Below are 27960 nucleotides of genomic sequence, written 5' to 3'. Positions count from 1 at the left end.
AACGATAGTTCTCGTAGACTGGCATTTTTCCTTGAGGAGGGAAGCAAGAGAAGGTAAAATGTATCTTGAAAAATGTGTAGCACAGCCAAATCTGAATGGAATTTCATGAGATAAAGAAATAAATGGAATTTCATGAGATAAAAGACAATTCTCTGTCTGAATTTTGAAAGTTTGCTGCAAAGAGTTTAATATGAGTTTTTCAGAAAAAAATCACAGGAATCCTAATTGAAGGAAAATGTTAGACAGTCTAATTATGAGAGCCTACCAGTTCATATCATTTTATGCTTTATCAATTGTAAAGTAACTCATTTCTCTGAGACTAGACCCAAAGTTTCCAAAAATAAACTAACAAAAAAGTTTACCTTACTTTTCATTAACATTATATTTTACAGCAAAAGAAGATAGGCAGTAAATTATTACAAAATCCATCTAAAATGACAACAATGTGAAGCATCATAGAGCGCTCTTGAATGGGTTTCTGCTTCAGTGTGAGAAGCCACTGCTCAGTTCCATTTTCTGTAGGTCAAGAATTGCCTATTGGGTCAATGTTGCCAGTATTCCTTAATTCAAATGCAGGATGCAGAAATTTTGCCCAGAAGAAGTTTTATCCTTTGTATTTTTGTTTCAAACTTTTATTCTTCAGAAAGTCAATAGTACTAATCAGTACCAAACTTAGTGCTATTGAAAAGGAAAGTAAAATATAAGTCTGAATTACAGCAACAGCTGAGTGGCCAGTATCATGTTGATAGATGTTTTGATCAGAAGAAAAGGTCTTTTCACTCTGCAAAGCATTTCAACAGACCGATAATGGTTCATCTGTCTTAAAATTCTGCAGAAATCAGATATAAAGGTTTCTAGTTGTGGCATGGCAAGAATAGAAAGTGAGAAAGGGGGATGCTTCTTCCCTTGGCAAAAGTACAAATGGACTTGAGAGGGGCATATCTCAGAGGATAAAACATGCTTCATGTCAAGAAAAAGGTGAGTAGCAATAGCAAAAACAGCAGTGATCAAGGCAGGAACACTTTCTTCTGCAAAGTGGTGGTGCATTTTGTTGTCTGGCAGAGAATCTCTTTCAGAGATCTGGAGCAGTGAATCCTCCACAGCTTACGTGCTTGCATGTGAGTGAAAGGAAATAGGTTGTCTTCAATAAAGCCGTAGAAAAGAAGGAAAGTTTCTTGTCAGCCCTCAAGCATCAAGCAATTAGAGCAGGATAATAATTTCTAAGCTGAATTGTTTAACACAGTCTTTGACAAGTGGAGACGAAGCAGAAGAAAAGTATGCTGTCACCAAACTCTGAGCTCCCTCATGCACGATGGGAATGAGGGGATTTCAGGAACGGCTGATGAAGCTGCCTGGGGATGTGGCATATGTACAGTAGATTTTCATATTTAGTGCTAACATACACTCATTTGTTAGAGAACAATAAAAGTGCCCGTGCCATATATTTATTTGTCTTGAATTTCAAGCAAAGTATTTTATGTTCATCTGTTTAGTATTTTTCGGCAGTTTATAAGGCAGCCAAAATGAGTGATAATGCAAGTAAAAAACAAAGGTTCCTAAAGCAAAATTTATTTGTTTTTCATCCCCCATGAAATATAACTCACCACATCCAAAAAATGAAAACCAGTGACAGATCTGTTCTCCCCTTTCTGTAACTCCATTTAGCAACAGCAAGATTAACACACACCCATCAACTCACTGAAAGCCTGCCTTCTGCACATAAAGAGTGGCCTAAATATTAGGTAGGTGGATGCATGGGTCATTAGGAAGTTGCATTTTTTAGCTTTTTACCCTTAACATTTCTAGTATCTTTTTTGATTGTTGTAAGAAATTTCTCTATATGGCCGTAGCAACCATGTTTAATTTTCTCTAAAGTAGCTCTTTTCTCTCTAGTAGGGGGACAGAGAGAAGCTGCAAATGAGTTGCACCCAGATACAACTCCAAACATTGCTCATGGAGGACAGTAAAAATCATTAAGCCTCTTCTAGTAAACATGCCTCTTTTCAAAGATCAAAACGAAACACGGTGGTGGCTGTAAAATTAATTTAATTGATTTGAAGGGCTTTAGTGTCCACCAGGAAAAGGTTCAGCAGAACTTAAAAATATTGTCATTACTGATTTTTCACTCTGGTAATTTTGGACCACACACACTTAGAAATAAAGATTAAATCAAAGTAAGAATGTGCTGCAAATTTATATAATAATTTTACTTTAAATTTTGGTATTTAGGGTTCATCTCATATTCCACCAAGAAAGAAGAAAGAATTAAAAAATTGTATTAACTTTTTACTACTAAATTTTGCCTCTGAAAGCAGATAATTTTTTTTGGCCTGGCTCTGTGTGTTATTTTCCATTTTGCTCAGCCTCCCACACACTAATGACTTGTGCATGGAATTTCATATACTCTATGAATATATGTTCTTTTTAAGCAGAGTCTCCACAGAGGTGGAAAATGTGAATGTCAAATGAAGCTTGCCATTCCTAAAAGAAGGTTAAAGATCTAGGACCGTGTACAAGTCTATCCTGAAAGTCAGTTTGTCAAGACATAATTTATGGACGTTCAGTTGCCCAGGCGTAATTCTGCATTTCTTTCAAGATGAATACTTTTATATCTTCAGGCATGTGATTTGTCAAGGCAGCTTTGTGGCCTGGTGGGCAATCAGAATTTGCCTTAGTGGACTGAAATGACCCAGAACAAACTCACCACTTAATCTTCTTTATTGCTGAAATCAATAACCAGATCCATGCTAAGTGCTGACAGTTCTTATGTAGGGAGTGAAAATTAGAAGTGTCTGCTCCTTGAACTTCCAGCATTTTATGAGCCAGAAGTTTTGTTTTCTTCCTTGACAATGAACTTCTTAATTTTGTTTTATAATTCATAAATTAATAGGAGATATTTTCTTTGTGCTGATATACACATGCAATGACACAAGATTAATGTATTTCAAATGCCATCATCCAGAATGCTTAATGCAGCAGTCAGTGAAAATTCCCCACATAGAAACCCAGGTAGGGACAGTGGCCTCTGGCAGAGCCAGGCACTCCAGGTGAGCAGCAAATCTATAGCCAACCATGCTGGCTCACAAGCTACCCTTCTGGAGAGCCCTGTCCTAAATAAGAGTTTTCACCATTCTTTAAACTAGAAGACCATGAATATATTCAGCAAGAGGAGTGTATGGCAGGGTTCAGATTTTGTAATATATTTGAATAAGGAAATACACAAAAAGCTTAAATTAGTTTTCCTACTGTTGTATTTTAGGGAATAGGACTACATGACCTTTAAAGGCCCCTTCAAAACCAAGCTTACCTATGATTCTGTGATTTAATTTTTTTTGTTTCTACACAACAACTGATTTACTCTGCAGTTTCATGCAACACTCATAATTACAACTTGGCCTGAAGAGAATGAGTAGCAACAATAAAAATAAGAGCCACTGAGTGGGCCAAAGATACTCAGAAGACAAGGAGTTTATACATTTGGTAAATGTGGAAGAACACTCAATTTGTGCTCTACCTCTTTGGGAAATAGAATTCTGAACTCCACAGGTATCTGTGGATTAGGAAGAAATAAAGTAACTCTGTGTGCAAAGCAACTATAGGATATAATGTCATTTATACCCATTGAAATTATTATCTTATGAGAGACACAGTTAAGAGAAGGGTGTTGTAAAATTTTGGCTCTGGAGCTACTTACTTGTCCATATGCCTGTTTATACCATTTTTGTTTACTCCATATTGGAAAGCAATCAGAAAAAAATGTTATACTGAATTATGAGTGCCGTCAAGTTTTGTATGAAAAGTATTAAAACTTTAAACAAAACAGTCTTTTAAATTCCTGTCCTTTTGGTCCCACAGTCTTATCTTGTTTTACACTTTTGTTTAAACTGTTCCTTCCCTTTCTTTTTTTTTATTTGGAGTTGATTCAATAACACAGTCTTTTTTTATTTCTTGCAGATGTTAAAATGATGAAACCCTCTTTCCCTCTGGAGCAGTGCACAGCAGCCATGACATCTCCTCTGGTCCTCTGTGGAAGGTACATTGGAGTCTGCTGCTGAACTGTTATGACATGTCTCTAGCAATCAGAAAGAAAAGCTGGGAAGAGCATGTGACCCAGTGGATGGGATTGGCTTCAGAGTCTGTGGAGTATAATACAGCATGTCGTCACGGACTTGTAGCTGATAACTTGCAGACAAGCATGGAAAAAGATGAGGTTTTGAGCGTGGACCGGAAAGAAAAATGTGCTTCATTTCCAGAGTGCTGCTATAGTGGAGAGGTAACTGGCTTCCCTGAAAAGCAACTGGGAAATGTTTCAAAGGAGGTGGATGAAAATGATAACCATGAGGATGAGGAACATTTTCTGGAGGCCAGCACAGAAACTCTAGTCCATGTGTCTGATGATGACGATGACTATTCTGCACTCAACCTGGATAGTGTTAATTACCACATCACTGCTGTAGGAAATGAACCCACAGATGAAGGGCACAGCTTAAATGGAGCAGGCTCCTTAACAAAGATGGTACCAATAACAGAGGGTAACAAAGCAGCTGAATCATCTGGAATAAGTGGAGATATAAGTGAGGAACCTGGATGTGACACAGTTCCTAAAGAGCAGATGAAAAAAGATGTTTGTGGCAGTGTTGGCCAAAGCCTGGAGCTTTGTAATTATGAAGTCTTAAATGAAATAGTAGATGTAGAGAAAGAAAATTGTATCAATTCTCCAAATGTGAAAGAAGTTATTATGTCTGGGAAGCAGCTGCTTCATACTGCTGTAATTGCACAACAGCGCCGGAAATCTGATGCTTTCAAAGACGGCCTTGGAAAGTCTGAGTGCAATGTGGTAGAGAGTGGGATTTCTTCTGAATCATACACCAGTAGTGATGGACAGCTCTGTACAGCAGTGGAACCCAGCAACTGCCTTATGCAATCTTCTCCTTGCTCTTGCATCCCGGCAGTGGAAAATGGTCTGGATGAAAGTGGTTTCACAGAACCTCAAGTGGCCCCTGAAAACAAATGCCTTTCAAATGTCAGTTCAGCAGAAGACATTCAGTGTTTACATGTAAGGAATCATTTGACCACACACGAATATTCAGACAATGAAGTGAAACTGCGCAAAAGAAAGGTAGGATGTTTGTAGACTGCAGAGATTTTTTTCAAATATTTTCCCCCAATTTCTGATGATGGTGATACTGTGCCTCATTCACTGGAGAGAAAAGGGAATTGTTTTTTGAACTTGATTTATCAGGTTCAAACATTTTCAAGACACATATCACTATACTACAACTGAATTTTAGCAGCTTTTTTTAAGGTCTGACAATGGCTGAGCTATGAATCTGGATGGTACCTTACATTTACTTTAATTATATTGTTATATTATTGTTATATATACGCTGTTCAAGTATAAATGAGTACATGTGTTCTCTGGGGTTTTTTTGTTTTCTGCTGCTATCATTATCTATTTCCTCTTAGGAAAACAGATTTTGTCCAGGGGTTTGGAAGCCTTATTGAAAAAGAGAGTACAAGGAAAAAAATGCAACAAGATTTTTAAATAGAAAAAAAGGAGTGGAAATATTTTGCAGTAGTTCTTTGGTTTTTAGCTCAGCCCCATGAGCATATGTTCTTGCAAAAACAAGTATTGCTGAGTCTGAAACAATATTTTGTAATTTTAAAGCAACCAGAGTTTCACTGTCTTCACCAAGTAAGGAAGGGTATCATTACAAAATTTTAATGGAGAGATTCCTTGGCAAGAAAATTCCCACTGGCTTTAATGGAAGGAGATATGCTGATTGTGGCACTATGGAATTCATCTTAAAGTCTGGCTTTCCCAGCTATGCTGCTTATTCTAGCTAATAACCAATTTGTAATTGTTTACTTCTCTCTGCCTTTTTTTTATTTGACATCATCCAGCTTCTTTTGTCTGGGTGGGTTTTTTTTATACATCTGGTTTCTTTTAATTGTGTGGTGTTACAGCGGGGATACTGTAACACGCATATTTCAAACCAGGAGTCCCGTGGAAAGGAAGTATATATGGACAGATTCGTGGTAGATGTTTCAGAGATGTTTATTTCTCCAGCCGCATGGCCGGGGCTCAGCTCAGGAACTCCGCAATCACGGGACCCCAGGGTCCTTGGCCACCCCGGGGAACACAAAACAACCAATGGGGAATGAGACTGACCAGGGGCAGGGAAACCCCGTGTCTCCCCCCCAGGGCCCATCTCCCAGGGCTCCATGGCAGGGGGGGAGACCCCGACAGTGTGGGTTTCGTCTGTCAGCTACAGTGCCTCAGTCGCTGTTTCACTAAAGCACAAATCCGCGTATCTGAAGTACTCCATGCCCACACAGCATCCTGAGCTACTGGCCATTGCTTTCTTGTGTAGACCCTTTGGTAATAGTAACACTAGATTAACATGGTTAGAAGCTGTAAGCAACTTTTGCCAAAGGTTTCAGAGGCCCTCAAAGCCAGTCTTCCTTTGGTAGTTCATGCAATCACAGTTAATGCTAAACTTTAAGACTTTAAGATAGTCAACTATCTTGCAGTAAGAATATCTCAGAGTTACAACAAAGAAACAAAAACATGAGTACCAGTACCAGAAATGCTAATATAAATGGTTCAAGTTTAAAAAAAGAAAATTAACCAAATGGACATCATAGTTGAAAACTATTGGCTATTATAACCATTTCTCAGCTGCTTAAGTTTGGCATCAAATTTTCTTTTTTTAAGTATAGTTATTGTTATTGATATGTACATTTCATATTACTAGCAAGATGAAGAAAGCTATATTTTTTTTATAGCTTTGATTTGATGCTAGTTTCCATGTATCTCCTTGGATCTTGTTTTGAGGTCACATACTCATCTTTTAAAAGTACACTCATGGGAATAATATTTGAGAATGTATGTATGATTTGCATTTGTGCCATTAAATATTTTAAAAGACAGACTATAAAAATTCCACTGAGACTAATGGTGAGAAAAACTAAGAAAGGAGATGAGTATAAAAAGGAACAAAACAAGAAGTTTTTCCAAGGAAGCTTGAGCATTACATGGCTGCAGCAACTGCAAAGTTGCATGTAATTTAAGAGGGGTTGGAGTCTGTAAACCTGAAGGAGACCTCATTCTGCTTTGGTTAAGGAAATCTTTGCCAACCACTGTAACATGAATGGCAAAAGGGGAAAGATATGATCTGCTATTGTTTGTGGGTTTATTTATCTCTAAGCTTACAGGACACTTCTACAAACAACATTCCTGCATAAGGGATTTTAGCACTTACATCTAACCATGCACTATTTTACAAAAGCCTGTCTGTGTTGGCAATAGTGTGCAATGAAAAATGTGCCTATGTTTACAAACTTCTCCTGAAAGCCACTTTTGTAATTTTAAGAAAACATTAGAAAAACTGCAGACTTGAAACTGAATCCATCCATAAAAGCCAAGTATTTGCTTTGCAGTGACAGGAAGACTTAAGGGATTGGGAACGGTATATAAAACCTTTTCTCTCAAGGTCAGCAGTTCAAACAGTGCAGTTAAGGCCTAAAACACACCACTGTCTGATTAATGCTCAGTGTCAATTCTAGTTGCACATAATCATGTGCCCATAAAGCTCAGAATATGGGAAAAGGCACATGGAGATGAATTGCTAAAGGTATTTGGGGACCCAAATCTTGAGGTAGAACCTTGGGTGATCGTAGAAAGGTGCTAATCTTCAGGCACTTTCATGACAGCTAAAACTTAGGACCTTTGAGTAGACACCATTCTACTCTTGCTGATACTAAATTCTTTTGCAAATCTGTTCCTTGTTAACATATTTTAAACTGTTTTTAATTGTGGCAATAGAGCATGACCTTCCCTCTTATCTCTAGATCGGCTGTCTTCAAACTGGAGCTGAAGTGAGAGGCAGTGCAGATGTGATATGCTTGCTCTGCAGCCGGATGCAGGTTCGAGGGCTTAAGGGCTTAAAGTTTAGCATCTTTGACCACCACTACCTCCATTGCAGTAAATTGCTTTAGTCATGATGGATGTACTGACACTGAAGATGTTTTTTGCAAACATGCCCAGTGGTTGCACCATTCTTTGCTCCCTCAAGTCACAAGGGTTCAAATGGTGGATGAACAGCACCCTCTTTTCCTTTGCTTTCTCAGAAAGACTTCCTAAGGCCCGGAAATAGGAAGGACCTGAATTTAATTGTGAGAAGTTAATGATATTAGGTCTAATTGAAAAATACACAATAATCAAGATTTCCTGGTTTTGTGTTGATTGATAATCAATTCAGTACATCCACAACATGAAGTTTATGGTTATTAATGGTTTAGAATAGTAGAAACATAAGTGGATTAACTATATGTGGATATGCCAACTAGACCCTTCTGTATGCTTTCCTGGGTTAAATAAATTTAGATTTTAAAATGGTCACTTCACTTGAGAATTGTATATGGAATAATCTTTGGAACTAAAGAGCAAACTGTAATGCTTGGGGTATAAAAGCAGCTCACATGTTTGTTCATATATATAAAGCAACAGAGCTGTTAACGAACAGTATTATACAAAACCAGAAGAGCAACAACTATTGAGAGAAAACCAACTACAGGAGACTATTTAGTTATTATGCACTGATTTTTAAATGGAAGAAAATGGCCATTATCTTATACAGAATCAGTCAAATTTTTGTGTGTGCTCCATTTTATATTTTCGCCAAGCTGCTCATCTCATCAAGCTTAGGCAAAGACAGGAAAATCCTTGCTGGGGCATATTGAGAAGGTGCACAAATGCAGCAGAACTCTAATAAATTAATTTCAGTTCTTGTTCAACACAAAAAGGAAATACTTCATTCAGCACCAGCATAAAAAGGTGGGTTGAGGAATATAGTTTTGCAGTAAGTTCTCCCCTCTCACTTCCCAAATGCAATCACAGATGTGTGCTGTTGTAACCAATGATAATCAGCATTTTGTAAATGCAATTTTTAAAACAAGGCTCAGACAGCTCTTTTAAATGATGAATCAGTAAAGAAGCAGAAAGTCAACATTGTAAAGTGTGGCTCTAAATGGTTTGAGTAAAAATCCATGAAGCTTAAAAAAAAGTGAAACATCAACAAACTCCACTTACGAAACAAATTTTGGCTTGTTCTGTATATTTCATTGTTCTTCCACCATTCTTTCCTTTGAGATTTTATTCCTAGAGATCATTCAATATAAATGGGAAGAAAACAGCTACAGATACAACTGTGACTGTTCATCTCTCTCCTGCAGGACAATGTAATTCCTCATGGTGGTCTGCTTAGAAGCTTTCCAGTTTCAAATAGTTGATGTTATCTCAAAGTCATTCCTGCAAGGCCAAAGAATATAACAGTCAGGGCTATTCCTAATGCTCATTATTATTGCTACTACTTTAATCCAGATTTCTAGATCAAATACTGTGTGATTTGCAAAGGATGCTTAAGGACACAGCTAATGTCAGCATAACAGCTGCTGCCAGTGTCAATAAAATGAAAATTAATTTAAGAATAAGATTATCACAAGTCTGGCAGTAAATGTCAAAAGAAACATGGATAGAAGGTTACCTGGGGTGACATAGGTCTTTGGTACAGTGCCTTTTCCCCACAGGAAAGCTGTTAGTTTTCAAAGCATGGGTTTACATTTCCTGTACTGTTGCAATAAATTTTATTTCTTTATTTCAACAATTATAATTATAAAAATGTGAGAAAGCAAAAAAATTAGTTACTTGAATTCAGAATTTCCATCCATATTTGCTTTTTGAGTATTATGCATGTCCATGACATGTGGAGGCTGACTCTCGTCCATTGCGATCAGAATTAAATTTTGTTTAACAACGCTAAGACTATGATTTTTAGGGCAAGTTAGAAAGTTGGGCTCTTCCAGGAGCTTCCATTTGTATCACCATGTAAGTTAATTTCACAGGAAACTTACAGAGCTTTGCTTGCTGGCTCATACTATGGTACCTGGAGAGGTAGTAGGAAAGCTTCACAAAAAAAACATAAGAGGTACCTGTTTTACTGAAATTGTTTCTTTGCAACTCTTTTGTGCCATCTCTTCCATTCACATTGAATGATCCTTTCAAACTGAGTACTTAAAAATAATATGAGCTTGTTGTGAATAATAATATCAAACAGTGTAGATTTTTTTACTTTATTGCTGTTAGTATACCAGAATTTCCAGCCCTGTCACCAGTATGTCTTTTTGAAGTCTTATCTCTCTTTACCTCAATTTTGTCTTTTTTGAATTGTGATAATTTAAGATTCATTCTTTTTTACATAATTTTTTAAAATTTAGCTTTAAAGACTCTTACAGTGGTTTTGTTATTTCTATTTTATAGAAGCTGGTTTCATAGGGCTCCTTTCTGAACTATTGCTACATAAGTTATCGGATGTGGGCTTGTTAGGGTTGCACAGCAACTATAGCTTGGACAGGTCAACACAGAAAAAAAGCATAGAAAATAAAAGCACTAATAAAAACAATAGGAATGTGCAGGAAATCTTAATTTGACATGGCAATATGCATTTTGTTGTATTCTGATTTTGTAACAGGGCATTAAATTTACCTTCTTCTGAGATACAGTCTGCAAATGTGTCAGTCAGAGGAAGATGACAGCTTCAAAAGTTGGTGATTTTCCAATTATTTAATTATTCCTTTGCAAAATATGATAAATAAATGCAGTTGTTTCTCACAGTTTGTTTTCCCATTATTTTGAAGGATAGTCATCTTGCAAATATTCTAGTGGAGAAATCCAACAACCAGGGAAGACATCTGCCCTCTGAAATCATGAGCATTAGAAATCCTGAAAGTGTGGAGAGTAATGAATGTTGTTTCATGGTTGTAGAAGTCCAAGGCTTCTGGTCTTCATTATGTCATTGAAGACCAACTCCCAGCTGCTTTAATCTAGACAGTAATAAAGCATTAATGGATATCAGTGGAACTGCTGTGTTCTTAGAGTATACTTAAATGCCTTGCTGAACTTGGGTGTTATAATAATTTGTAACTTTAGAGACTACAGAAGCTAGTTACTATAGAGGTATTATCATAGTAAAATTACTTTCAAGTCATATGGTTCTCTAACTATATTTCCTGTACAATTGAGATCTGCACTTATGCCAGAGTAGCTTCATCTTCATATACAGAGATAAATAATATAATCTTGGCATCTAGAAAATTATTTTCTTAGTCTTGTAAAGGACAATGGTAAATGCAAATATTGGAAATATGATAACCTCTTTTTAAAGATGATCTTTCAAACTGTGGAAATCTATTTTATCGAGTGTGAAATTTGGATTTGTTTTTGTTCCATTTCTGAATCTCTTGCAATTTTCAAACTTTATACAGGTTTTTAAAGATTCTCAAATTTTCTAAAGGTTTTAGAGAAGAGCAAGGATCTCCTTATCCAAACTCATAATGTGAATATGAACTACATCAAAAATTGATGAGAGATCTTAAACCACAACAGCTTTTTGAAAGGTTAACTCCAACCCAAAATTCAGAGCTACAGTCTGTAGTGTTAGTACAGTGGACAATTATTACTGAAATCCACAGTTGCTTCACCACAAGGAATTTGCTGCATTTGCACATTGCTATTAAATGGTCATGGTTTTGAAGGCATTGGGAAGAATCTGGCAAGAGATGCAAGTGAAGCAAAACAAATAGTATGATTTCTTTGGAAAAAAAATGAAACCTTCTTGGCTGTCATGAATATTTGTTTCTCTTTTCCGTATTGAAAACTTGTTTTCTAAATTTACCATTTAATAATGAAAATGTGGTTCAAAAATATAAATGGACTGAAACAGTTGGATTTACATTTTTTAAATGATGTGTATTATCTATGGTAATTAGTAGAAAGTGGTGGTCATAAAGCACTCCTATTATTGTGGTTACATGACCACGAATTTTCTCTATTACTCTCACAAAAATATGTATCATAAATATTATCTCCATCTGGGAAGCTAAAGAATGCTTTCCCACAGGCTTCCTTTATGTTTGGACTGTAGTATGATGTATTTCAAACAATGTGAAAAATATTTAAAACAAGTTCAGAACAGGATGGGATGATTGCCAGGCCATTACAGTATAACCTTTATGCAAATTTCACTTTGGCACATTTTTGTGACAGTGTTCAGCAATAAATTTTCAAGGCTGACAGTGTTGTCTAGACTGCAAACCAAGAGACTGTGGCACATCAAGTTATGCTTGGAGCTGAGCTACCTAAAATGGTCATGAAAGTGTTTGTATTTATAAGCAGTTTGTAGTCACACACTACTGCTTCACCAAAATCATATACATGCTTCTAGGGACCAGTCTAGAGTTTCATGCAGTGTGTAATCAGAGACTTCTAATTTTGTCCAGCTCTGCAATACTGATTGGAAGAAAATTTCTAAAGTGTTTTTCGTTTTTTGAAATGAAACTCCTTACTGGCCAATTATTTACTCTTTGCAGTCTATAAATTGTCAGTGTTAGGTCATGTCAAATGGACCAATGACCACTAGCTAAAATGACACCAGATTTTTAATTAACATCAAACTTTTGCGGGAAGTGGTCTTGGAAGGAATGAACAGTATGTAAAACCCTTAACAAACTGGAAGTGAAGTTAAGACATTTGAACAAAACACCCTGGATTACATGACATCACTGTCCACAGCGCAGTTAAAGAAAAAAATTTTTAAAAGGACTTTGCTTCCTAGAGCTGTTCCTCTGGCACTTTCACAAGCATAATGTTCATTTTGAATTGACCTTCAAGTGAAAACAGAGAGGTCCAAGAGGCACATTGAGATACAGCTTCCATCCAAAAATGGAACTTACAGCAGTAATCAGAAAAGTCAGTATTAGAGCATTGTTGCCTTTATTAAAGAGCCTTTGAAGCCATAGCTATGGCAGAGCAGCTTTTTGAGCACAACTGTCTACTACAGACATGACCTGTGCTAAAAGCAAAAGTTTTTTTTAGTGGTGCTGTGTCAAAGAAGGAGACAGAAAAGAACAGCCTACCATGGCCAGCTCTGGGAGCTGAGGCTTTACAACAATGAAGTCTTTGCCTATCAAGGAGTACTTGACCATAGAAGTTTGGTGGTGGGTTAGTCCGCAGGTATCTTACCAATTCCCATGTAATAGTTAAAAGCAAACAACACCCTTGTGAGGTGAACTGCACCAAGGTGGGTGCCATCTGCAGTGTTTATCATGGGGTTTTTCTGTGGTGTTTTATTTTGGTTGGTTGGGTTTTATTTTTTGCTTCCCATCACAATGGTAGATACCATTGAAACACCTAAAAATGTGTTGCTCATGCTTATCTCCTTTTACTGCTCTGTCTCAAAGGTGACATAAGAGGTTTGGAAAGGCAAGGAGGTTTATGCCACAGATAATACACAGGGTTTATTGAATATGGCTAAACTAAGTGAAACAATACTTCTCGTGCTGCCAAAAACTATTCCAAGCTCCAGAGGATATGGCCAAAAATGGTTATGAATTCCAATTTAGAGATAAATTCTGCCTCCTTAGAAAAAAAATCTAGGCAGCAATACATGCGTGAGCATCTGTGCACGCTGAGGTAAATGTGTGGCAAATGTATACCAGATCCTCACTGCTCTTCATAACTCTGTCACAGCTGATGTCTGAGGCTTTTACAACAATGCAATATAAGAACTTGGCTTATGCACACAACACTAATGAGAATTTGGCTCACTGTAACATGAGGATGTCCTTCAATAATGTGTCATTTTACAGCAACAACTTCCATAGCTTAAGTTTTGCACTGTCTTTGCAGTCTTGTCTTACCTAAGACTTAGAATAGCAAACGCGATATGTAGATTATTTATGTTAAACAGAAGTTTATTTATCCTTTTCTGTAAATTGCTTCCTTCCTAAACCTTTTTTTCACACAGCAGATCCAATTAAACAACGGTTTCTGTTTGAATATCCTGAATGTTTTGATAAAGTATTATCTCATATACCCATCCAAAAAATGCTGATTCTATTCTTGCATGGTATGTTTTAATCTCTTGGATGGTATCCTCAAACTTCTTTAGAAAAGATGGTTTGCATGTACTACTAATCATTGATATATGATTCATGGCTGTTTGATATGAAAGCATGAAACAATTCAGCAGTGCTAAAACTCATGGCTTAGTAATTTTAGCTTCAAAATATTTTAAAAGCTGACACCTTTATTACATTGAAAATGAAAAAACATGGCCACAAGCCAAAATTTGGTAATCTAAATCAAACTACTTTCCTACATCCAGATTCCCTGAAAAACACTTTTCTTCTGATAAAAGTCAAACTGTATTTATCTAACACAGATTTAGTAGTGATTCTATGTGCATATGACACCTCAATACATCTGCTGAATTTATTCCAGCATGTTAAACTCACCTCTTTACAAATACTCTCTACTACTTGGTAGATGATGACAAGATGATGTGGTAAATGAACACTGTACTGTTCAGGCTTTTTATAGGAAGCAAAATTGCCAGAGAGTAAATAAGAGAAGAGATAGTCTCTCAAGACCTATCTTTTTCCACTGTCTAAGACGTGAAATAAGACTAGAAAATAAAGAGGTGAAAATCAGTATTTTCTATGTGAAGTGATAACTCAAATCTTAATTGCACAAAGATTTTTCAGCTCATGAAAATGACTCCTAGTTGACCACTCCGTTTCCAGTTCTTTCTCAGTATTACTAGTATCAAAGATAATTTGGAGAGAAGTTATTCTGTATCAGTACCTTGATTAATATTCTTTTGGGTAAATCTTCTGCAGGATTTATAATTTATCACATTTCACAAACATGTTATTAAGCTTTTAGAAATGTTGTGTTTTAATTTTATTGTAGCTTCTTTTGCAAGATATGTTTTAAATCAATGGATTGTGCTTTTGCAGACTGAAGCCTATGAATAGTTATGACAGTGGGGAAACCAGCTTTAATCAGATTCAGAAGAAATACATATATTCCTGAATTTTACTCTCTTGGGAATAGTAACAGTATCCTTAGATTAGAATGTCCATAATTTTTTTTTTCTCTAGGTCATCCATACTGTCTGTCAGACACAAAAACATCCTTTTTCATCCAGTGTCTTCTAGTTAGTCTTCTCTTAATACCCTGGTGTTAAGAACATTGATACCTCTACCCTTGCCTTTTCACAAATTTGTTGTTTGGGGTTTTTTTCTTACTTCATGTACTATGCTGAGTGCAATATTAAGAATTTTAGCCATTTGGAGCTTATGTGCACATAAGGGAAAGGTTACTTGGTGATATGAGAATAAGGTGTATTTTATTCCTTGCAAGTATCATCATTTTGCAGGGTTTGATTTCAAGGTAGCAGACAAGCAGAGCTGTGCAGTCACATGAAGAGATTAGGAAGGGAATATGAAGTTTTTGGTGAAATGGGTGAGCGACTTGCATGACTCTGCTCCACTTTGGTATGAGGGGAGAGTGGTCCCAAACACTCCCAAATGCTAGTTCTGTAGTAGTGGTAGTGGTTCCTAGACCTCTTGTCCAGCATTCATTTCTACAGTTGCCTAAAATGTGTACTCAAACCTAACTATTATGTGTTTTTTTCACGGCTTCCTTAGTGGGTATAGTCTGCAATGACTTTGTCCCTGCTTCTGGTCTCCCTCTCTCAATCCTTTCCATTATGCTTAGTCCATGGAGGACAAGCTCTCCTGTGTCAACAGCATTGCCTCATGAAGCATAATAACGACAGCTTAAATGTCAGCACTGTTAGTCACCGATGATTGTCTTAGGGTTGAAATAGAAATTTCTTACTTTTTAGCCACTCTCTTCAGATGTAATGTTTACCAGCAGCAACATATTATTGTGGCACTTTGATCTTTGTTTTGAAATGTCTTTTTGAGTGTAAAGAAAACTCATCTGTACTGAGAATGACATTAGAAGCTATTTCTGGAGTTAGACCAGGATTCTGAAGGTGAAAGGACACTTCTCCAGCTCTCTCAACAAGTCCTTGGGAAAGTTAAAAATAAGTCTTGCTGAAAAAAATTGGCACTTGTTATTTGAGAAAATTTCTTTATTCCAGGAACTGCCTCATGTAGCAGAAATTTATTTACCATCTGTGTAGACTTGAAAAATTTTCCATCTTACCAGATACACAACTGAAATAGCAACAGATTTTCCATCCCAATGGTTTCCAACAACCTCTGTTTTAAGGGAGTGTTGTAAAAACTTATGATATTTTTTTGCTCACCGAAGAGGGGTAGCTCAATTAATAGACCATCTGTCAAACTCTGAGTTTGGATTGTGACCTCTAATAATGGCACCTTACTGGTGCTAAAGCATGTCACTTTGGGGATGGTAAGGAGGAATTCACAGACCTAATAGCTAAAATATATTGGGTTTTTTAATTACAGTTCAATTTTTAATTAATACTACAGTACCAACTTAAATAAAAAAGTAGTCACTTGAGAAATTTATTCACTTTGAGTACAGATGTACTTCCTTAATTTCACAGCTCTGCAACTACAGGGGGAGAAAAAAAAGTTTAAAAAAAACGGTCCCACCACCAAAAATATCCCCACTGATTCTTGAAGTAACTTTAGTCCTTTAAAATATGAAGCAACCTGTCTGTAAATCTGAATACCACTTCTGAGCATTCATATGAATACACAGGTCAGAAACCAATGCAAACAATTCCTGGGAGACAGAAAAAGAGAAAAGAGTTCAGGAACAGATGTCAGAGTACACAAGCTTAACTTTTGCTTGTTGTTTCTGCATCGATTTCTTTCTTTTATCTATTCTGTGGATACATTTTACTTTTGTTTTTATGCACATCAAGAATTCTCAAGAAGCATGGGGGCTGATTCTTATTTGATGCTTAGATGGATTTTTTGATCCCATTTAACAAAATAATATTTGTGTGATTAGCAATCTTGGTGTGCAAGGCAGTTGTCGAAAAGTTTCCTCTCAATTCAGAAGTCTGATTTGCTGAAAAAATGAAAAAACCCTATCCGCCATTCTTATTATAATTGGGCAGTTCTGCCTTATCTACTTTTACCTGCCACTGTGTTCAGGATATTTGACTGAAGGGGCTTGATCCTAAATAGGCCTATAAACGATGTTTTTGCTTTCATAATTCCAAGTCTTTGAACTAGCAAAATTTTATGATATGTGATATTTTTTTAACTAAAAGTCTTACTGAGTCCTTTAACCTGGCAATTCAGATCTGTATTTTAAAGTTATTCTATTTTTGGATGTCTGTATAACTTTTCAATTTGTCTGCATATGATAAAGTAAGATGTTGTTTCAGCAAAATTGTATAATTGTGAAAATGAATGGGTATAAGTTTTAAGCCCTTCTATATTCTTTCTTGCTGCTGCTAAATCACCTACAATCCCAAAATGAGGAATTACAATTGATATTATCAGCCTTCAGCTGAATGTTATTCAACAATCCAAACTTTAAAATGTGAGTTGCAGTTCCCAGGGAACAGAAGGTTTTAGTTAGATTTGTGCTAGTTGGTTAAGGTAGGTATGCACTGCCATGTTTTAGTTTGGGCCAGGAGCATTCTTTTGAAGGGATTTTGCTGAGTGACATGATATAAAGCATGAGAGGTGAATGATATCAGATGGTGAGACTCAGTGTGTGCTCTCTGATTTGATAGACCTAATGCATTGCTTCACAAAGAAAAATTTTATTTCAGAATTATCAATAGTAAGGGAAAATTTTTCAGACATTAGGAAAAAAAATGGACCTTGGAGGGTAGCAGATTCATATCTGTGCAGTGCAAGAAGTATGAACTAAAAGACAAAGTCATAGGATTTTACATTCCCATCACTTGCAATGTGGAATTGTCCACTCTGTCCTCCACCTCAAACAAACTGGTTGCAAGATACTAATTGTTATGACTTCGAGAACAACGACTACAAAAAAAATCTTCTGAAGACAGATTTTTAAAATAGTTCAGTGCATCACAGTTTCCTTTTGGGTGAATTTGATAAATATTCCCTGCTAGAAGAATATAGATTTCTATTTACAGAATATAGATTTTGCCCTTAAACAAACTAGGAAGTCTCTTGAGATTTTTATAGGTTTTGCTTTATCTTTCTGAAGTACATCAGATCCAACGTAAAATAGTGCAGAATATTTTCCCCCTGTACTTGTGCTTTCTAGTTCTCTCACTAATTCCCAGTAGTCCTGTGGTAATGTGTTCATTCTGTTGGCCAGCTGTTCAGCTCTCCATGAATGCATCCTCCTGATGTGCATTTCCTAGCATTTTACAAGTCAGTGTCCTTTTCCACTTCAATATAAAACTGTTTTGAAAGCAAAGCTATGTACCACTGGGAATCTAGACAGGGAATCTTATGTAAACATAATCAAACTCAGTGAGGAGTGAAGAAATAGATATTACACACTATAAGCACTAAAATGGTTTTAATGTGTGTTTGAAATAGAAGTAGAGAGAAGATTGTCTTTTGTACTAGGTTTTGGATTGTTTGGTTTTTGCTGGGGTTCTTTTTTGTCTCTGACACAATTCGCTTTGTTTTGCTCTTACTGCCTGTAGTAGAAAGAAACTCTGGTTCCCTTCTCTAGGCCCTTGGTAGTAGGACCCAATAGTAAAGCAAATAATATCCCCCACCACTGCCATTGATATTAACTTCAGTCTTTGTTAAGGACAGAGTTGTGAGCCTCAAAGGTAAAGTTTGTCTGTACAAGGGGAGTAGAAAATGTGCAAGCAGACTAAAAAAGAAAGAGCTGATTTGCTCCCTCTTGGAACACGTTCTTCACCAAAAATGGCTTGTGGGATTAGTAAAGACCAAGTGATAAGAGAGCTGAAAATAGGGATGGATTTCTTCCTGGTACTGTCCCTGATTCTTCAAGACAAAAGAGAAATTTAGCAGCTAGAAATCACTGTACTCTCTGGTCATCCCAAGGCATTTGCGAGTGTGTTGTGTGGGGCTGTGTTAGTCAAAAATGCAAAGGAAATGTTTGTCTACAATGTATTTTAGGAATCATTATTTGGTTATTGTGAAGCCTAACATTTCATTCATTGATATACAGCGCTTGGATTCAATTTGAAATATAATTCCCTATGGACTGGGAAAAAACTGTTGTGCGTGGGACTCTGTAATAGTATAGTGTAGTTTATAGTGGGTATTTTGGATTTTGGCCATTTGTCTAATTTGGATTGCTCTTTCTTATTTAACATCAACTGAGATTTACACCCAGGCCACAGTTTCAGCAGGCAGAGAAAATGTGGACTGTGACTTAACCCAGTAATGTATGAGAAGGCTCTGTCTCAAGAGGAATCTATGGCATCTACTTGATAACACTGTTGTACATTCTCTGCTTGAGTGGTTCCCATTACTCCATGACAAATAGTAAGATTTGTCTTTTCTACCATGACCATAGCATAAAATTTTACCTTTCTCTGTGAGTCCCCATGTTGAATGCACGTGTATTTTGTGGCAGAGTTTTTTTGATCCTTTTTGGCAGTATGTGGAACAGCTGTTTTGTGATTATATCACTTCACATGTTCTGTAGGGAAATAAGATAAGTACTCATTTGTTCTAGCTCATTCTGTCCTGTATAAATGATCTCCATCTGTGTATAATTTGTGTTTTAAAAGGCAGCATAAGAATTGCAAGAAGTAATCTTTGTAGAAGCTTGTTGTTAAAAACAGTATATAATATTTATCACATAATCTCAAGTAAACACCCTGAATGGTTTTGATTTGTTCTTTAGGGACTATAACCAAAATTTAACAGTCTGGGAGAAGAGTTCCTGATAACAACATCAGTGCAAACATGAATAAATACAACCAGAGGAATTACATATTCTCAGTCAAAAGCAGAGCTGGCGTTAGGACTTGGCAGTTCCTTGAATTCCAATATTCAATAAACTTTGAGAACATAGCATTCTGGCAAAATGATTATTTTATTATTATGCCTATTTTCAATAGTCAGTAGAATAATATTAAATATGTAACTTATAAAAGGAATATCTCCTTTGAAATAATATCATCTACAGAAACTATCAGAAAGACAGTAGAAAGATAGTTTGGAGGTGTTCTGGAGATCTTTTGTAAGCTTAAGCCTGTTGGCTGGCCTTTTGTAGCCTTAGGTCCTGAACCTGGGTCAGGGAAATCACAAGCACAAATACAGGCTGGGCAGAGAATGGATCAAGACCAGCCCTGAGGAGAAGGACTTGGGAGTGCTGGTGGATAAGAAGCTCAACATGAGCCAGCAATGTGTGCTTGCAACCCAGAAAGCCAACTGTGTCCTGGGCTGCACCAAAAGAAGTGTAACCAGCAGGTCAAGGAAGGAGATTCTCCCCCTCTACTCCACTCCACTCCCATGAGATGTCCACCTGGAGTGCTGCATCCAGCTCTGAATGGAACATAAATACTCCCAGTACTCCCCAACAGAAGAAGGACATGGACCCACTGGAGCATGCCCAGAGGAAGCCAAGAATATTCTCAGAGGGCTGGAACACAAACTGAGAGAGCTGGGGTTGTTCAGCCTGGAGAACGCACTGTGGAGACCCTGTATCATCCTTCCAGTACTTGAAGAGGATGTGCAGGGAAGATGGAGAGAGACACTTTAAAAGAACATGTAGTGGTAGCACAAGGAGAGTGGATTTAAATTGAAAGAGGGTAGGTTTAGTTTGGATATCAGGAAGAAATTCTTTAACATAAGGGTGATGAGGTACTGGAACAGGTTGCCCAGAGAGGCTGTGGACTCCTTATCCCTGGAGGTGTTCAAGGTCAGGTTGGATGTGGCTTTAAACAGCCTGTTCTAGTGGAAGCTATCCCTGCCCATGGTAAGGGAGTTGGAACGAGGTGATCCTTAAGGTCCCTTCCAAAACAAACCATTCTATTATTCTATGATATGATCTTTTAGGAGTGCTCTGATTACTTCCACTTTTGCCAGATATTTAAAGAGAGCTGTCTTAGCAATTGCTGGAGCCTTCCACATTTCCTTTCTTTCACAGAGAGTCAGAAAATATGCTTTCTAGGTAGTGATGGAGGTATTTCAGATAGGTTGTACCTAATGTCAAATGAACCACTTCATCCGGGACAGGATATGGCTACTCGCCATAGCAGCACAAAAACTGCGTGTATTGGCGAGGAGGATACAGACAGAAAAATTACAAATGTGGAATGGGGCCCAGTTTTGTCTACTACAGTACCTTGACATTTCCCATCAACACAAGTCATACAGAAGAATCGTATTCTTTGTCACTTGGTGGATTCATTGGGTATGACAATTGCTCTACAATCTTTATATAAACAGTAAAAGAGTTTCATGGCTGTGACAATATATACTGATAAAAGGACACAGAATAATTTGTTAGGAATGATCTTAACATTTAATTTAAATTAACTGCTTCATGTGAGCCAGAGCTCCTACAATTAGGCAGTCTGTGCTAAAGGACACTGCAATGGAATTTACTAACCAGAAAGAGAACACTTGTTCCTTGAAAGAAAAACTCAAAAGATTTGTTAATTAGCTCTCAGAGGACTCCACTGGTTATTTTACAGCTGTGGAAAAAACAGTAGAGACCTATTTATTGACCTAGATATCTGATAAATCAGAAAGAGATCAGTGTCATGGAATCTTTTTGAACAGACCACCTGCTGACACTGGGAAAGATCCAGATGAGGTCAAAACCCTCAGCTTCCTGTCTCAGAGAGGAAAAGGAGAAAAAAATCTGATAAACATAAAGCTACCCAGAGTTGCTTTAGAAATCTCTAGAGATAAAGACAGCAAGGGAAAACATAAAAAAACCAAAACTTCTCTTATTAAATGTAGCAAGAAAATGCATGCATTCAATAAATACATAGAAAAATGCCTTTTGATTTATGTTTTTCCCATTTAGATTACACTGTCAGAACTGAGCCTGAAACATGAAAACCAGCAATTAAACATCCCCAGCAGACAAAATCATTGCAAACAGTTATTATCCCACTAACCAGAGCATTAAATACACTTTCAGATGTTACCACTCCAGGGGTGGATCACAGAAACAGGGTTCAAAACAGAGGGGTACTCAGCACTGCTGCTTAGGTCAAGTTCTGCTTTAGCCTTGGGAAAACACTTATTTTGCCTGTCATTTTCACATCCTTAAAATGGAGTTAATAGCCTTGTCATGTGTAATGTGAGTTTAGTTGTATTAAAGATGCACTAAAGTGTTTTAATAAGAACTTTGCAACTACCTAAGATACATAGGTGAAAGTTCCCCAGAAGCCTTAAAATCTTTTAGAGCTGCAATATTGCTCCTGCTTGTTGCACTTCCTTCTATTCTGTATTAAACCTCATTATTTGCTCCCAGTGAAGAAAAATCTCCTGTTTTTACAGTAGCTGTGCTTTAAAATCAGATTTAGATGGAATTAAGCAGTTCCATGTAATATATCTTATAGATGTGCCCTTACTCATTTGCACGTGCTTGCTCTCTCCCTGAGGTCTTCACACAGTAGCTTGAGGAAACTGGACTTTCCAATGCCATTTTCTGTTATTCTCTGTAAGCAACTGTTCCTTTCAGCTCTCTATTTGTCTCTCTTCTTTTCGGGAGTAATATAAATACTCAGCCTCTTTTGAAGTGTATCAATATGACAATTCAACTTAATTGCGCATTTAGAGATATTTATCTTCTTAAGCATAAACATCTGCAGAGCAACTGTGCCCTGGACACAAGAAAAATAAACTGTCAGAATGAAAAGGCTTCTCCTGTTTGCTCTGGGTGACACAAATAGCAGAAGGATGCAAATCAGATTGGTGAAATACTAATTTTGTTGCTAGCAAAACCTGGGTTATTTCATAGGGCCTCAAATTTTACCTACAGTCATCACGTTGCCTAAGCCTGATAATAAAATCTATTATCTCATTTTTTAAACAAAGGAGAGCCAAATGGTATTTTGCTCATGTTAATAAACTCACTGACTTAGTGAAGCAGCCTTATTGTCATTTATGTCTCACATTGTTATGAGTCAGAGGGAGCAGGATTTAACTAAATTAGTGATGGAACTGCAGTTTATACTTTATTGGAAATTCTATAACAAATAGGCTTTTTTCTTTGCCCCCTATGCAGAATAATGTGTTTGATAATAGTAACATTCATTTCAACATTAATTTTCTGTACAGGAAGAAATACTTTTAGATTACAAATGTCCTATTGTTCAAATTGAACAATCACCAGTCCAGCACCGCTCACCATAAGATGCTTTGAATGCACTTGAAGTCCACAGTGTTCTCAGCGCTGTTCTTCCTTGGGGAGGCCAGCTGGCGGTGACTAGAAATTCACTGCAGCTGGTCACTGAGCCAGGTCCTTTCTCCAGACATGTATTTCTGCTATGCGTTTTTGAGACTGTAATTTCACTCTTTTGGCCTCACTAGTGAATCAGTAGCCAGAGTTTTCATGCTTTTCCTTCTTGCCCTGAGCTGATTTTGTCATGGCGTGTCATGTGTTAAGTCAGTAAAAGTTGGCGAACACCACAGATAAATATCAAGCCAAATAACCTGATATTAAATACATATATATGTATAAAACAGTGTAGGGTTGATAATTCTTCAATTCTACTGGGAAAATGCAGTCATACCTCATGAGATAATGCTTGATTAAATTCATAAAAAAAAAAATACTGCAGTGTACTTAAACACTCTCAAGCTGGTTATCTCAAGTTCTCTAATAGAAACATTTTGATTGTATGAGGACATAGGCTAATCTGTGCCAGCTGTTCTGTAGTTAACTATTCCAAAAGTCTCATTCTCCCTTCTCAAACATTTTTTTTCTCTGCAGACATATTTCATGCAAAAGCTATGCTGACCTTTAAAGATGTTTTATGTTTTTGTCACAAAATATGGTGACAGTGCTTATTTCTTTTAATATTAGGAAACCTCACTTCTAAAAAGGCTTTTTAAAAGTGTAGCAAACATCTAGTTATTTCTAGCTTTGTGAAGGGTAAATAACCCTAACAGCTCTATGGTTGTTTATATAGGGGAATATAAGGGAAGTATTAAGACAGTAAATTTAGTGTTTCATCATATAGAAAAGAAGTGTTGTTTTTAAAGAAGTTAGTAAAGTTTCAATCAATAATGTATACATTTCTTTAATTCCTCACCACATTTACTGGAGATGATGGCTATTGTGTACCTTATGGACACACCTAGAAATAATAGGTATAGAAATAGTATTGCTTGGCTGACTTACTCGATTTTCAAAGATCCAACCAGTAGATATTCTTTTTCACAAAAATGTGCAGTGCTACTTTTGCACTTTTAAGTACAGAGTATGAGATATATGTACATATATGTTTGAAAAAAAATCTGTTCAAGAAATATCCCATTACCAAAAATCACTTTGTTGCACTGGGAGTCTTCTACTATTCATATTTCTGAAGTGCAAATCATAGTAAAATTGGTCAGATTTTAATCCAGAAAAGCAAGGGATTGAGTCTAAAATTAAGAGGGGCATTTCAGCTTGTTATCAACAAAAAATTATTTTATCATAAAGGAAAATAAGGCTAAAAATCTATAACTGCTTCCATTCAGAGCAGATTTTTAAACAAATGTGTATACTCCATTCTATGGTGGCTTTATAACTTCTTTTGGGGACATGCTAGTGTTACTGCATCATGTCTTCTTTTCTGTATATGGAAGCAGACAGTGATATATCCAAGGCTCTCTATTGCATAGCTCCAAAGGGAATGAGTCACCTGGAAAAATTTATCTGAAATAAAAATGTGCAAACTTCATTTTTGTTTTGCTTTAAAAAGAGTTTAAAAATTAAAGTGGCATGTGCTTGTGCATGTTAAGAACCTGAAAAAGTTACAATGATCAGACATTTCCATGCAAATATCATTATAAATGCAATATATTATCCAGGATTTGACATTCATGGATATATAAGCATAAAATTTTGCTTAAAATATTTAATATTAAAAGAGCACTTTACTGCAATCCACCTAAACTGGCATATGCAGATATGCAGATGGGAAACTCTAAGGCATACAAACCGCTTCCTACCCCGTGGTAATTCTTCATTTTTCTTTGGTAATTCAGTTTACCAACATTCACTAAATCGGTTCTGCAAATAGCCATTGTAGGCATCTAATCATGATAGTGTCTCCATTGTCAATACCTAGATTGCACCAATCTGAATTTAATTCACTAGATCATATTCAGAGACTAGTCTCACTGATTTCAGTAGCACTAATTGGGAAGGAATGGCAAGCAAATTATTTTAGTCTGTTAACTTGAAGGGTTGAACTACTGAAAATGCAATTCAAACAAAAGCTGAGGATTTGTGAAAACCTGATCAAGTTAACTGCTGGGCTTTTAAATCTCACTTAACAGTTACAGCAAAAAATTTGTTCATTATTATCTTCTGCATTTTCTTACACTTTAATCTTTTAAGATCAATTAGGGTATCATAATCTTGACTTAAATTATTAAGGGCCAGGAAGCATAGTCCTTAACACTACTGCTAAGCCCAGAATTACAATAGTTTCACCACTTTCACTTAGCACCAGTCTCTAAATGCATTGAATTTCTATAGTGCCATCATATTTATTTAATGGTAACACCATATAGGCCCACTAATGATCCAAAACTATAATATTATTTGTCCTTGGAAGCTGTGTATTTGGATTTCAAAGAGCTGGTAGGGGTCTTCCCATGATGCTCATAAACAGTAGAGAAAATTTTTACATTCTTTGCTTCCATCAATTCTAACAACTGTTATAATCTGTCCCATCCATTTGTAGCTACAGATTACAGTAACTTTTACATTGTTTGCAACATAAGTAATACTGCAGAGACCTACGTTTTTCACAAAATATCCTAGTCACTGACCTAACTGATCATATGCCTTTCTACTGCTTAATCACTGATTGTCCATTCAGTTTTCTTTCAGCTGAGGTTTAAATCAGACACTAACTTCAGAACACAAGAGATATGACCCACTCAGTAGGTCCATCTTGCACACTGGACCTGGCAAGAGTTTTTCTCCTGTGTCCATGTTTATACCCAGTCCAGCTGACTCGTCTATGGACAGTGCTGACCAACCTGTCCTTCTCACAGTCCCCATGTTTCCCTGAGTCCTGTGGTTGCTTTTGCAAACTGGCAGCTCTTCTCAGAACACCCCAATTTTTCTGCTTGAATCTTTCCGCCATTAAATCATGAATCATGAAATCATTACTAAACCACAAATGTCAGTAATACTCTCAATGACACAATACAGACTGTTCCAACAGCATATAACTCAAAGAGTCAAGGAGGCAAAGTCAAAAGAGGTTTAGAAACAAGATATTACTTCAGCACTCTTGAAAAACCATGCTCTCAAAATGCTGAGATTTTGATAGTAATATGCTTCATGAGGAACATTTATTTTGCAGAAACTCAGTTTTGTATTTCAAACTGAGGAACTGAAAGGAAACTTCATTGTGCAACTCTCCCTACATTTGGGATCTCTTCCTTAAAAAGGAGAACGCTGTTGTGGAATTCACTTGAGAAGATTGAATCAGAAAGGCACGATTTGTGATCATTGTCTATTAGTCTTAGAGCTTTTGCAATCTGTGTTAGTCCTAGCCCAACTGGCCCTTCAGTCAGATCATGTGGATCTTTAAGGATTTGTTTTGTCAGGTGGGCTCATTTCAGTAGGGGGTGGTTAAGATTTTTTCCACTGGTCTAAAGCATGGATGAATTATATAATGGGCTGGCTAGAATTTCTGAAAATGCTTGAAAAAAACATGTACTCTTATTTATTTTCTTCTCTTGAGTTGAACTGTTGATATTGCTTTCATGCCATTAAGTAATGGCAATCACACCATGCTGAGTTTCCCAAAGAGCTACAATTAAATCCAGATAAATGAGTTTCCCCTGCAACATATCCAAGCTAACAGTCTTCCTGGATACCTACTCAAAATTGTGATGTTCACTATTTTTAAAATATCCCTCACTATTTGATGTTCATATCTGAATAATTTAATGTTTCATTGATGACAGGAGACTTCAGGCAACTTGTGAAGAATAACAGAAAGCCCAAAATTACGAATTTCACATTTTTTTATCTTCCTGTCTTGAATGCTACTTTCTATTAGGCCTTATAAAATCTTTTTTTATCCCAAAAACTGTTTTGGGATGGAATACAAGTTTGTTGAACATTAGTTAAAATATGTGATTTAATCCTGGCCCAGATATGTTTGTCTTTTTTATTCTATTGCCTCTTTGTGATAACTCTTGAATTCAAACCTCCTATTTGATTTGGTAAAGCTACACTTGGAAATAACATTGACTTCTGAATCTGTTTTCACATCTTTTATTTATCCATGTAAGCAATGTTTGTATATATATACATGTGTATGTTTGTGTGTGTGTGTGTATCTCCTGCAGCACTGTGGGCATATTTACAATATAAATATGTCGGGTGTTGGTCAAAACTAGAACATGTAGCCAACCTCACCTCCCATTCAAACTGTCCAGCTCCTAATCATAGTCTGCTGCATCCTTTGTGGACAGACACACTGACACAGACTGACTGGCTGAAGCCAATTTGAGCAGCATGTCCTTCCTGAGCTGCAGGCACTTCTGCTGCTCTGTTCCTGGGAGACAGCAGCTGTGAAATGAAGCTGTCAGTCATCAGCTCCCCAAAACGGAGTAGAGATATGCAGGCACATAGAAGTGCTCCAGGCTGAGCTGGGAGGAAAGAACTCACCTCTCAGCTGGGGCCAGAGCAGGGCACAGCACTTTTCCTTCCTCCTGGTCCAGGCTGTCAGAGCTGAGCACTGTCAGAGCTGAGCACTAATGCCATTACCTGCTGCAGTCTGGCTGAAACTTTCAGAGACAAGAAGAAAAAGGAAAATGCTGTGGCCACAGCCAAGTCTCAGCTGGACTCAAGTCCAGCTAGGGCATCACTAATTAGCTTCTCCCTGGGGTAGGAGCTCAGGTTTCAGCTCAGGCTGTCATTTACTACTTAGTTACTCCTTATTACTCTCTTGATTGACAGTGTAAACACAACCTATGATTTTTAGC

The 27960-nt window shown here is 36.9% G+C and overlaps 1 protein-coding gene and 1 long non-coding RNA gene across 2 annotated transcripts in view; one reads left to right on the top strand and one right to left on the bottom strand.

Moving 5' to 3' along the window:
• Positions 1-157: 157 nt before the first annotated feature.
• Positions 158-27784, bottom strand: LOC125325848. The gene is made up of 5 exons (XR_007203575.1): positions 27644-27784; positions 10547-10884; positions 9710-9967; positions 9095-9313; positions 158-5000 (listed from the first exon to the last, which is right to left on the bottom strand). It is a non-coding gene; the product is annotated as an uncharacterized LOC125325848 (long non-coding RNA).
• Positions 4050-27960, top strand: part of DLC1 (DLC1 Rho GTPase activating protein) — a 203789-nt gene continuing 179878 nt past the window's right edge. The window contains exon 1 of the mRNA XM_048303347.1: positions 4050-5119. Within this exon, the coding sequence (XP_048159304.1) occupies positions 4067-5119 (1053 nt within the window). The 5' untranslated portion in view covers positions 4050-4066. The remainder of the gene's footprint in view (positions 5120-27960) is intronic.

Source organism: Corvus hawaiiensis, chromosome 5 (assembly GCF_020740725.1).
Source record: "Corvus hawaiiensis isolate bCorHaw1 chromosome 5, bCorHaw1.pri.cur, whole genome shotgun sequence".
NCBI lineage: Eukaryota > Metazoa > Chordata > Aves > Passeriformes > Corvidae > Corvus > Corvus hawaiiensis.
Note: the sequence above shows the minus strand (reverse complement) of the source record. Positions and strands in the feature narration are given on the sequence as shown.